The following is a 12,204-nucleotide window of genomic DNA, read 5'->3' on the forward strand; positions in this document are numbered from 1 at the left end:
GTTCTAGCAAGTAGTGGTGAATAGTATCGTTCCACAGCTTGCCGCTTTGTTTTAGGCCGTAGAGGCTTTTTCGCAGCAGTAGACATGTGCCCTTGGGGATTTGAAGTCCGGCGGGGGCTCGCATGTAAATGGGTCGGTCGAGGTCTGCTCGTAGGTGTGCATTAGGGACATCACCTTGTCGAATGGCGGCATGCCACTGAGATGCGAGGGCTACAATGAATCATAGACTTGCGATCTTAAGTACGGGTGCAAAGGTTTCGGCGAAATCAATGCCAAACTTTTGAGTGAAGCCGCGAGCCACAAGCCGCGCTTTAAACCGTTCCAATTCACCTTTGTTGTCGAACTTGATCTTAAATACCCATTTTGCACTAATCAGGTTTCCATCAGTAGGGTGTCCACTATTTCCCAGGTAGCGTTCTCTGATATCGCCCGGAGCTCTTCTTCTATTGCCTGCCGCCACCCGTGCCAATACGGGCTGTTCATGGCCTCCTCCACTGTTACCGGTTCTTTAATCTCGTCACGCTCCAGTTGAACTGTAAACGCTGTACCCTCGTTGAGTACGATAGTAAACAGAGCGGAGGCTGGCGTGGCAAATTCATCAAGGAAAGATTGAGGAAGATGAAAGTCATCGCGGGGCAGTGCTCACGCACCACGACTCAGGCCAAAGATGCGCTGAATTGCACGAAACGTCAGTTGATGCTGCTCCTCAGGGCTGCAAGATCGTGTGGTCCCACCATTACCATCCAGTGGGCTGATGTTTTCGTACTGCAAACCATTACCATCCAGTGGGCTGATGTTTTCGTACTGCAAACCATCAGCTTCCTCCTCCGCGACATTGTTTTCTGCGTCGACAATGTCCATGTATCGCCCCACAGCGCGCGAGTCCAGACGATCGATGTTCCGGATATGTGTTGTCGAGATAACCCGTATGGTTCGCGGTATGAGAACACGGTACGCTTTCTTCTTGAGGTCGACACCGATAACAACTCCTTTTTCAGCACGTTTCTGCGCTGATCGCTTCGTTGCATGAACAACATGGCTCATACACTTTGAGCCAAATTTTAGGATGTGCGAAACACTAAGTCGTTTTTCCTGAGAGTGCCTCAATGGGAGACGCGTGGTCGGCGTTCGCTCGAGGCGGCACATAGTTGCGAATGTAGCTCGCATAACGAACAGCATCGCCCCAAAATCGCTGGGGTAGTGCCGAAGCCCATAGCATTGCTCGAGCCGAATCCATAACTGTCCTATAAAACCGTTCTGCCTTTCCATTAGACGACGACATACCCGCTCCAGTTTCTTGGCGGAGGATACCTCGATTACGCAGGAATTGGCCGAGTCTGGTGCTACCAAATTCACCACCACCGTCTGAGCGAATCACTTTTACTTTGATATTGTGTTGACGCTCATACTCACTTACGAAATCCTCTAGATGTCCTTCAGCGTCGCTCCTTTTACGGAGCAGGTAGACGTGGTTGTAGTTGTAGCGTGATCCACAATTGTCAAGATGTGCTTGTGACCAAGACGATCAGGGGCCATGTCTGTCTTCAAGTCTGCGCACAATGTGGCACCAGGTTCATCCGTTGGAGCAGATGTGGACGTATCCTGTTTATTCTTCGCACGTCGAGCTTGCTTCGCTTCAGCACAGTTCATGCAGAAATCCACCTTGCGATTAGAAGCAACCATGCCTTCAACAAGGTTCTTGTCAATCATGCGTACTAGGTCCTGGTAGTTCACGTGACCCGACCGTTCATGCCACTGCTGGAGCGTAGAGGTCGTCATTGCTGCAAACGAGGCCGAACCTTGCTCGATTCCTACCGACCAGAGACCAGTTGTGGGAGATTTTCCCACTTCAGCTGCAATTTTGCTCGTCTTAGCCGTAATTGTGCACTGCACTTTTCCAAAAGTGCAAGTGAATCCTCGCGTGGTGAGTTGGGCCACTGAAATTAGGTTGCGATCTATGCCTTTTGCGTAGTACACGTTTTCTAGTAGGACTGTACGTGGCGCTCCTTTCGCCACCGTCGTGATGACAGTCTTTCCCTTCTCAGTGGCGGCGACAAGATCTCCATTTGCAACTCGCACCAAAAGGAAAGCTGGCTCGATCGCGAATAGTTGTTTACGGTCAATGCAAAGGTGGTGAGTAGCTCCAGAGTCCACAGTCCAAACATTTGTTGTCGAGGTAGCAGTGCTTCGCTCAGCGTCGAGGGCTGCGACCCAAACGTGGGCTTCGTTATCAGAATCACTGGATGCGCTGTTTTCGCTATCGTCTGTGGCAGCGATGTTCGCACTTCCACTGGCGACTAATTTCTTTGCTTGTTCGACGAGTGGACATGTGAAGATCTTGTGTCCAGGCTGGCCGCACACATGGCAGCGAATTTCACCTCGATTCCCAGTGGCAGCGTAAGCTTGACCATTATTTTTGTTGCGGACGTCGATCCGACGTGCTATTGTTTTTCTGCTGATTGCGCCAATGGAGGTCATTATTTTGGCGGTTGCCACGTTCGTGACTGCGATTACTATGTGAACTCGGGTTTCGGTGGTCCCCATGGCGAGTTTTGCGCTCATCGCTTTTCGCCCCACATCTACGACCGTCACCTTTGAGCTTGTACAGTAGTCGTTTCATGCGGTCAGATTCCACTACATAGTCGGTTGAATCGTCGAAGACCGATGACAGCAGCGTGGGCGCTAACTCGGGGCACGCGTTGTTTCCGAATACCTCCATGACCATCTTGGTCTGATCACCTTCCATGAGGCTCTCGATGAAGTTCAGGTATTCCAGGTAGTCATGCCATGAGTCACATTCTCGCTTGTGGCACTGCATCTTCGTGCTGAGTTCGAGTTAACTTAGCTTACAGCCAAACTCTGCACGCATCGTGCGCTTCACATCTGAATACGGCATGCTGATACCATCATGGCGGCACTGCCACTCCGAGTTCTTCTTGTGATAATACCTGGACACCTTCCCCTCGAGGAAGTTGACAATCACCGATGCTTTGATGTCATCGGTCCATGTCGATCCGTTCACGAGCTCATCCGTCCTAATTGCGTGCACGAACTCGTGGATGAAATTCTCGAAGCCAGCTCCTAGTCCAGGGTATACCTCGTTTCCCTTGAAGTTTGAGCAGCGTACGTCCTTGATTTTAGGTTTCTTAGGAGATGGAGGCGCCGTTTCCATGCTAGTATCTGGCATGGACAGGGCACGGGGCGCTCGCGTCGCGAGCTGTTTTTTCAACTCTGCAAGTTCGGACCGCGGTTGAAGGATTAGGTGCAGTTGGTTGTGTTCCTCCATCGTCTCTTGGTCCGAGGGGTCGAAGTGCAGGTCGTCTGGTAGTCCTAAGCGAGTATTCCGTCGGGTTATGTGTTCTTCGTCAGCGTCGTCAGCACCTCGTGCATCCGAGTATTCTTCAAGGTCTTCGTGATCGCCTCGCGAGTCTTCGAAGGCTTCACTAGTCGCGGCAGAAGGCGAGCCAGTTGGGCTCATAACCTGAAGGGAGCTCACTTGATCCTGAACAAGGTTGCTCCTTGTAGTGGTGCCTCGCACCAGGTATATTTCGGAATGAATTAGTTTGGATGTTTGCTAGAAAAGCTCGGCTAGCCTAGCAAGTACTTTGAGCAGCGCCGAGACGCAGCAGGGCGGCTAGGAATACACCCTATCATGAAGATATCTGCTGCTCTGCGGGTACTCACGTACGGTGTACCCGCAGTGTGTATTGATGAGAATCTGGAGATATCGAGTACTGTTGTGTACGACAGCATCAGGCACTTTTTAGAGGCGATTGATAAGCTGTTTGGGGCTGAATAGCTTCGCTCCCCGACGGATGAAGACATGCTGCGACTCCTAGAAATGAATGCTAGTCGAGGTTTTGTGGGCATGTGGTGCAGTATTGACTGCATGCACTGGGAGTGGAAGAATTGTCCATATGGACGGGCTGGACAGTTCAAGGGCAAAGAGAAGAAACCTACTGTCGTGCTGGAGGCTTGTGCCGGTCGGGACCTATGGATTTGGCATGCAAGGTTCGGGTGGCCGGGGTCTTTAAATGATCTCAACATTCTTGACCGCTCTCCTGTTTTTGACAGGTTAATGAACGGGACTGCTCCGCGCGTTGAGTTTGAGGTCAATGGACATGTCTATAACATGGCTTACTGTTTAGCTGATGGAATATATCCTGAATGGCCTGTATTCATTGTCATTACCGCAACCTCTCGGAAACAATCACAAGAAATTTGCTGAAAGACAAGAAAGCGTGCGAATGGATGTTGAGCGAGCGTTTGGTGTTCTTCAAGCTCGATGGAGGATATTAGCCATTCCATGCAAAATACATTCCCGGTTGGACATGAACAAGGTGATGCGGGCTTGTATTATCTTGCATAATATGATTTGTGAGGAGAACCGATATTCGAACGTTGATGAGCACGGTTATGTGTTCAAGGACAAAACAACTAAACACTTGTACAAGCTACGCGTCTCACGGCCGAGTGGACTTCGTCCACGATCAATTAGTGAGCTTGGGGCAACTATCCATTCAATTGAAAATGAGGAGCAATACTTCAAGCTGCAGCACGACGTAATGGAATACATTTGGAGAGTTTTGGGGGAAGAGGAATAAACCGTAAATCGCAAAGTATGCATACTACGAACAAATGTCCACGACTTGGAATGTATTGCTTTTCTTGCACTTTTTCTTTTGCTTGTGCTTGATGGTTTTGGTGTGGCATTAGCATCACAAGTCGACGGCATCTTCACCATTTTGTACATCAGGAATCGAGGCGCTTTCAGGTGATGATTGCGCTAGGGGAGGAAAGCCCGGAGTTACCGATGAGTCTTGCGTCCCTGAAAGCGTAAGGCTCGTGATAGGGCCCAGCACCACCGGCATGGCAGCTGGTAAAGGTTCAAATGATGGAGAAAACGACGTGTCGGGAGTTGGCGCTGTGGACTGCGAGTCAGTCGCATCACAGCGATTTGAGGCCGGTGCTGCATTTGCATTCGATTCAGATTGCATAACACTCTGAGGCGTTGCCGCCTGCCCCTGAGAGGATTCGTTCTCCTGCGCATCCAGGCGGCGCAATAAACTCTGTTGACGCTTTTCAATGTAGGCGGCATGTATTGGGCCAGTGGGTTCGACTTTGAAAAGGTCGTTTAGCATTCGGTGAAGCGCCTGCTCTTCCGTCAAGCGCTGCTGTGCTTGGTTGACGCGAATCTGCTCCTTCAGGACATCAACTTTCAATGTCATTGATCTTGAAAACGTTTCTTGAGCCACAACGGTGCGGTGTTCCATGGATAGCTCCAACTTAGCACGTTTGGCGGCTTTGGCACCTTTTGGTGGCCGCTTTTCTTCAGTTGTGTCGATTTGCGCTGGTACTGCCGGGATGGGATCGGATGGACGTGTTTCCAGAGTACCCTCTGTCGCCGTCCGATTCTTAATGCTGGGGCTTTTCTTCCTATTTTCAATCGAGGCTTGAAACTTGGGGTACTTCGCCAGCACGTCGTAGGGTTCAAGGAAGGTGAAAGCTTTGTTGTGGCGCTCCTGATACATGGACAGCGCCTTCTTCATCATGTCTCTTTCAGATGATCCTGACTCTCGCAGAGATTCGACTAAGGTCACGCAGCTGATGTACTTCCCGAGAGACCTCTGCATCACGCCGAACCGGGCTTGAAGGCTCGTCCGAGCTCGTGGCTTCAGGACATCCTTTGCGATCGCATTGGCAATGCCCTCTGAGCTCTCCATCTTGTCTTTAATGCGCGTCGAGAAGGTTTCTGCCGACTGAGTACTTCCAACTGATGCATCTGTGGACACGTGAACATACGCTTTAGCCAGCTCCAGATTCTCCAGGTCCTGATAGCTTTTCCCCCGACGATTTTTTTCCTGTGCCATTTCGAATCTGCCCCACTACCTGAAGCGACGCTTGATAAGCGATCATCCCCCAGCTATCCTCTTGCAATATTTGACAGAAAGATCGCTGGAAGATGGCCGCTGATGAAATTTGGTTTGGTTTTAGTCGAACCGGTGCGAGCGCGAAAACTATCCAAAAGCTATTTGATAGTTAAAAATGACTTTTGGTCGGTGTTTTGACCCGACCGGTGGGAATGCTCTAACACGGATCAAAAACCCAGAGAATTTCAATTCAGGAAAAGAGCCAACTAGGGTAGGGTTTTAATTAAAGGGGACGGGTGTCACAGCCATGGCCGCTTTGTCCCGGATGGAGATCCGGGCTTCTTTAACGACAAGCGTTGTTTCCGCTTGAAATTCTCTGGGTTTTTGATCCGTGTTAGCGGAGGGGTCAATTCCATTTACATGCCCCTATCTCGACCAGCTCACACAACGCTCTATATCCTCCCTCCCTCCCTCTCATAACGATCAGAAACAATGGTACTGATGCCTACCTTTGCGTGATTCCTAACCATGCTGAAATCTATATGGTATTAATCAGGCAATACTGTATTTTTGTAGTCCTAAAAACTGAGAAATTCAGGATTATGTCGGATTTTTGCCAATCATCTCGGATTTTTGCGCGATCAGAATCAAAAAGATGCCAGCGCCCGTCCTGCTCTTCCTGGCGTCGCTGGCCGCGGTCTGCAGCGCCTCAGGGCTGCGCCAACTGAGCCAACCTTCCGCCTTCGAGTGGGTGCTGGACCCGCACGCCGCGGACCGCTGCGCCGACGGCTCCCCCGGTTGCGTGAGCCACGTGAAATATGGCTACACTGTGGTGCCCGTGGACGTGTCGACGGACGCGACGCTCGTGATGCAGGCGGCCGAGCGGCCCGCCAGACTCTCGGCCGTCGTGAAGCTGGAGACTTACACCCAGCCCGGATGCGTAATCAGTGGCTGTCGCAGCGTCAAGCTGCTCGGGGTGCTCCCGCAGGAGGACTGCTTCAACCGCCAAGTGCGCAAGGCGCCCGACCAGCCCGACGGCGACAGCGTCCGCATCGACTTCGGGGGCATCTACTACGAGCACCTGCCCTCGGGCGAGCTCTACGTCAAGTTCGAGCGCAGGAACCACCTCACGGGCGAGGACACCTGCACCTACGAGGTCCGCAGCGGCTACAAGCGGTGGTTCTAGGGGGACGTCTGGGGACACTTTTAGTCGATCACGTCACAAACTGATTTTGCAGATGTATTGCTACATTCTATGCTGAAATTTGAATTTCTTGATCAGATTATCAAGTTACACTCAGATTGAGGTTCTTGGACCAAGAAAATTGCGAAGCCGATACTTCGCTCTTTCTCTCAGTTCCTGTTGTACGTTGCACAAGAAACCGTAAGGAAAATCTTCTGGAGCAATGCTCACTAATTTGAAGTTCGTGCTGCGCTATCACCCCGCCAATGCCGCCGTGGAGCAAAGTACCCATACTATCTCCAACTTCTTGGGTCCGTCACCGTATCTCTCACTCAGTGATGCGTGCAAGTATGGTTCCATCGCGCTGTTGGAATGGATCTGGGATGCTAGCTGCACTCGTCCTGCCGACAGAGCACCCGGGTGGTCTCTCTCGAACTTTTTGCGATCGGACCCGCATTACCGCAACTGGCAGTTCGCCAAATCACTGGAAGCAGCGGCCAGTCGAGGAGATTTGCCAATGGTGGAGTGGATTTTTGCCCACTTTCCGGGATGTGAAGCCCCAGAAACTGTGGCCGACAGAGCGAAAGAGAACGGCTATCTCCGTGTGTTGCACTGCTTGTTGGCCCATAGATCTCTGTCTCGATGCCAAGGCAGCAATCCTATTGTTAAAAATGAGGGCACAGTGAACTTCAATGGTGCTACCAATTTCTGGGCCAGTGCAACAATAATAAAAGCCATCGAGAACGGAGAGCTCGTTGAATATCTGAACGAAGGACTACCTCTGGACAACACGTCTCGGATAACTGCTATCAAGCATGCTTTATGTGTCGGGGACTTTCGTGTTGCAGAACGGATGCTCCCCAGCGGTCGATGTTTGCTAGACTATGGTGCTGGTTGTCCAAGGGTCGAAATGATTGAATGGATGCTGACCTGTGGATATTTGCGGCGCGATGAAGAACTAGCTGCCTCGACATTGCCGGGTTTGGCATCCAGTGGAAGTTTGGGTCTCGCGCAGCAAGTTTTGCTTCTTCATTCCCCTCTTGCAGATAATGGTGAGCGTTGGAAAACTTATTGGGCTCACGCTATTTACGAGGCAGGCACATGTGGGAACACTTCGATGTTGCAGTGGCTTGTAGAACAGCCCCTGGGGAGGGGGGCGTTGGATCAGCTATCGAAAGAAAAGTCAATCCGCGACTTAGTTGCTGTAGCGGCGAAGAGAGGTCATGTGGAGGCGATGGATTTCCTTTACAAACAAGGCCTCACTTGCAGATTTTATGCCGCTATGCGCGCAGCGATTGAAGGAGGACAGGTCAGCTCTGTCAAGTGGTTACTTAGCGCTTACTCCTATGATGACAAGTTTATACCAAAGATCAGAGCAATTGACAAATGTGCCGAGTATGGCCATCTCGAGATTTTAAGGGCTTTTCATGACTGGAGCTTGTCAATCGAAGCCGAAAGAGATAAACGTAGACGGCTCAATCGAACGGATTCGTGGTGGTCTTCTGTAAAAGACCCTATGTTCTGGGCTGCAAGAGGTGGCCATCTAGAAGTGCTCAAATGGTTTCAAGCGAACCGCGTGCAAAAGTGCGAGGCCGACACTATGGATATTGCATCACGTTATGGTCGTTTGAAAGTGGTGGAATGGCTTCACCTGAACCGACCCGAGGGGTGCACACAGCGTGCGATGGATTGGGCCGCGCGCCACGGTCACTTGGAGGTTGTGCAGTGGCTGCACTGTAATCGTTCTGAAGGATGCACCAGTTCTGCGATGTACGGTGCTGCAGAATACGGGCATCTCGAAACAGTGAAGTGGCTGTATGAAAATTGTCCGAGGTCTCATACACGCATGGCGATCGACCGAGCCGTTAGATCGGGCCATTTGCATGTGGCGTGTTGGCTGCAGCTACGGATCCCCGATTACAAAATTGGTGACTATTTGGAGCATCATAGAGAGCTAGCGCCTATGAGCAGTTCATGGGATTCTGCGAACGCTCTCGAGGTGCTGCTTTATCTGCATTCGCGTGACGACTACGTGCTCCCACCATGGTTTTTGCAGAAATTAAGGAACAGTAGTTATTATAGATGTCATGGCTTGTTGGCACACCTTCCATGCTGGTTGGAAGAACATTACCCGGCTCATCTTGAAAAATACACTCTGCGGTTTTGGTTGCGAACTATGGCGTATGTACGGGTTGGTATAGAGGTTATTAGTATACCCGCCTGTCCTGGGTTTGCTTTCTTCCGATGTGGGGAAAAAGCAGTCGTCAAATGTAGCACTATCGTGGTTTTGAGGTTTTTCAGCGACGACAACTGGGCGAAAGCGCGGCGTCTTGGCTTCCTCTAGGACATCTAAACTCGAAGTAGAAGAGAAATTACGGCCGATTGCCCGAGGCAACAAGACCCGACGACCAAAACCTTAAACTTTTTTTCAGAAAGCTAAAATCCTGGGCTATCGGATAGACCCATCAGCGACCTCTGTTGATGACAAGTGGATGTAGGCGAAGGAAGGGCGACGTGCTATTAAACCTGACCTTTAACGTACTAAATCCTCGCACAATCGGTTATTTCTTAACAACTTCATCAACTTTGCGTAATGACTCATTATCATACGACGACTGGTCAACAACTCGACTCCGATCCGCCGAAGCGTGCCATTCGACAACTTGCCTTCCAGCAGCGATATCTACTCCGCTGCAGGTCGTCGAGCGGGTTCTCCGCCACCACCAGAAAGATGCCAGTTTCGACATATCGGACGCCTCATCACCGACTGTCTGGGTCCCGACAGGAACCTGCCGCTGAGTGACGCCTGCAAATTCGGATCCACTTCGCTGCTGGACTGGATGTGGGAAGGATGCCCACCTTCAGTACCGACAGAACTTCCCATTGGTCGCTGATGAATTATCTTCGGTCGGACCCGCACTACTACCAATACCAATTCCACAAGTCCATATCGGTCGCTGTTGAAAAGTGGGAATTACGAGTGGTGGAGTGGCTGATGCAGCATTTCCCGAGGTGTGAAGTGCCGGCAGCTGTGGTGGAGATCGCGCGGATAAAGGTCGACTGGATATACTACGCTTTCTACTGGAGCACGCCGTTAGTCGAGAAAATCAGGAGGTTCCCAGTCGAAAGAAGAGGAAAGTTGAAACTGGAACAGACGATATCTTGGTTCCGACTCTAGCGGTAACGTGGTCAAGTGGAGCGGTCGCAGTATGGTGAGGGCTCTGGGTGGGAGGCGACGTGATATCGTTCGGTTTCTCTACGAGAACACGCCGCACGATCCGCCAAGTGACTCATGCAGCAGTATCGAGACCCTGCTGCACACTGACGATAGGAGTCTTCTGGCGCTGTTGCTGGCTGAAGACGACTAGAGGACTGGTTGCCCTCTTGCGACCCGATGGTGATCGAGATACTGTTCAACGCTGGCCTGCTGGACGACGAGTCCTTGCAAGAAATCGGAACCGCAAGATAAAACCCAATCGTACCAGCACATGAATACGTGCTCAATCGATATTTCTACTGAAGCCGTGCCAGCCACTTACCTAGCGACTTTTGGCGAAAACAGTATCAAATCCACGCGCTTCTATCTGAAACACGTTGTCTTTCAACGAACTTACTCTGTACTCCAGAATCTCGAGAGTTGGCATTGCGTCAACGGGGTAGCGAGTCTACAGTACACCTTCTGCTGTCCTCAAAATTCCGTCTTGGATTTTATAGCCTGATATATTACACGTATGATTATCGTATGCAACGATTCGTGACCTGCATCTGTCGAGTACGAACAGAAAACGCACCAGGACATGACACAAACTGAAACTTACTACACCCATTTTTATCCATGTGCCTTGGATTCTGCTGGTATTTCAAGTGTTCAAGTGCGTACATTGTGGTGGACCAACACGCAGTGGATCCAGTCACCAATTTACCGCAAACAACCATGGGGAACGCCGTGCGGCACGGCAGGCACAGCGACTCGAATACCCGCAAGATGGTGGAAAAGATGCATCAAGGGCTCTTCGCTTCCCCGGATCAAGCTACCAAGCAATCGGCCAAGGATGGCAGCAAGAAACAAGGTGGGGCAAGATCTGGTGACAAGTCAACCGGACAAATGAAGAAGAAAGGCAATACCAACCAACGTGAAGACACCGTCAAGGCAGCAGGTTCATCGGCCAAGAAGCGGAGGAAGAAGAAAACGCGACCCACCTCTACAGAGCCAAGGAAGGGAAGAAAGGAGAGCTTCACCAAGTACATGCCGAACTATGTTCCCACGGTGCCAATAGATGACACGCTGGGTGGAGTCTATGACGCTGTTGAACACGAAGACCCCCACCATGGCTACTATGATGGCAAGACATTTACCCCCATCGACGAAACCCTGGCCGCTCTGTGCGACGTCGTTGAGGACGAACAACTAGACACCTCGACTCAGCATCTCCGTGGTGTGAGACCGACAACGGCGTTGCCAATAAAAATGCCTGCGAGGTCGACACAGAATCCCATCCGCGCGCAAACGTACCAAGAAAGAAGATACTGTAGTGACGCCACATCGGTGCACACGAACGACAGATACTACGGGACATACGACAACATCTACTATTACGACAACCCCGACACCGTTCAAAATCATCACCACGACCACCACCACGGAGACAACTGCGCTGGAGACAACTATCACAACAGTGATTACAACAATGACTGCAACGGTAACAACTACTACGCCGATGGGGCACCAGGAAACGACGACAACAACACTGGGGCCTGTGACAGTGGAGGCGACAACCCAGGTGGGGGTTATGACACTGGACCATCCTATGACGCTGGTGGCAGTTATGATTCTGGCGCATCTTATGACGCTGGGGGAAGTTATGACTCCGGGCCATCTTATGACGCTGGTGGGAGTTATGATGTTGGGGGAGGGTACGACACGGGAGGGGGCTACGACGGTGGGGGTTCTAGTAGCTGCGACTAAACGCATCAGCGCTGCTAGTGTTCGTGCATGTTTCGCATGTATAGGCTTATTCAATATCCGTGCAGTGTTGAAGTTCTGTTTCTACTAGTGCATGGCCTATTTGAGCATAGGTATACTAACAACATTTGCGGCCAATACGCTGGTAACTTCATTAGTATTTGAAAACGAATTGCGTATTTTGCTGG

The 12,204-nt window shown here is 51.0% G+C and overlaps 2 protein-coding genes across 2 annotated transcripts; both read left to right on the forward strand.

Moving 5' to 3' along the window:
* Positions 1 to 6,525: 6,525 nt before the first annotated feature.
* On the forward strand, positions 6,526 to 7,056 carry IUM83_16777 (Acyltransferase family; the record flags this gene model as incomplete). The annotated part of the gene is made up of 1 exon (XM_067941685.1): positions 6,526 to 7,056. The coding sequence occupies one exon, from the start codon at positions 6,526 to 6,528 to the stop codon at positions 7,054 to 7,056; it is 531 nt and encodes a 176-aa protein (XP_067781261.1).
* A 3,931-nt stretch (positions 7,057 to 10,987) lies between these two features.
* Positions 10,988 to 12,019, forward strand: IUM83_16778 (putative cdc2-related protein kinase 1; the record flags this gene model as incomplete). Its single annotated transcript, XM_067941686.1, has 1 exon — positions 10,988 to 12,019. The coding sequence occupies one exon, from the start codon at positions 10,988 to 10,990 to the stop codon at positions 12,017 to 12,019; it is 1,032 nt and encodes a 343-aa protein (XP_067781268.1).
* Positions 12,020 to 12,204: the final 185 nt, after the last annotated feature.

Source organism: Phytophthora cinnamomi (assembly GCF_018691715.1).
Source record: "Phytophthora cinnamomi strain GKB4 chromosome Unknown Contig119, whole genome shotgun sequence".
NCBI classification, from domain to species: Eukaryota; Oomycota; class Peronosporomycetes; order Peronosporales; family Peronosporaceae; genus Phytophthora; species Phytophthora cinnamomi.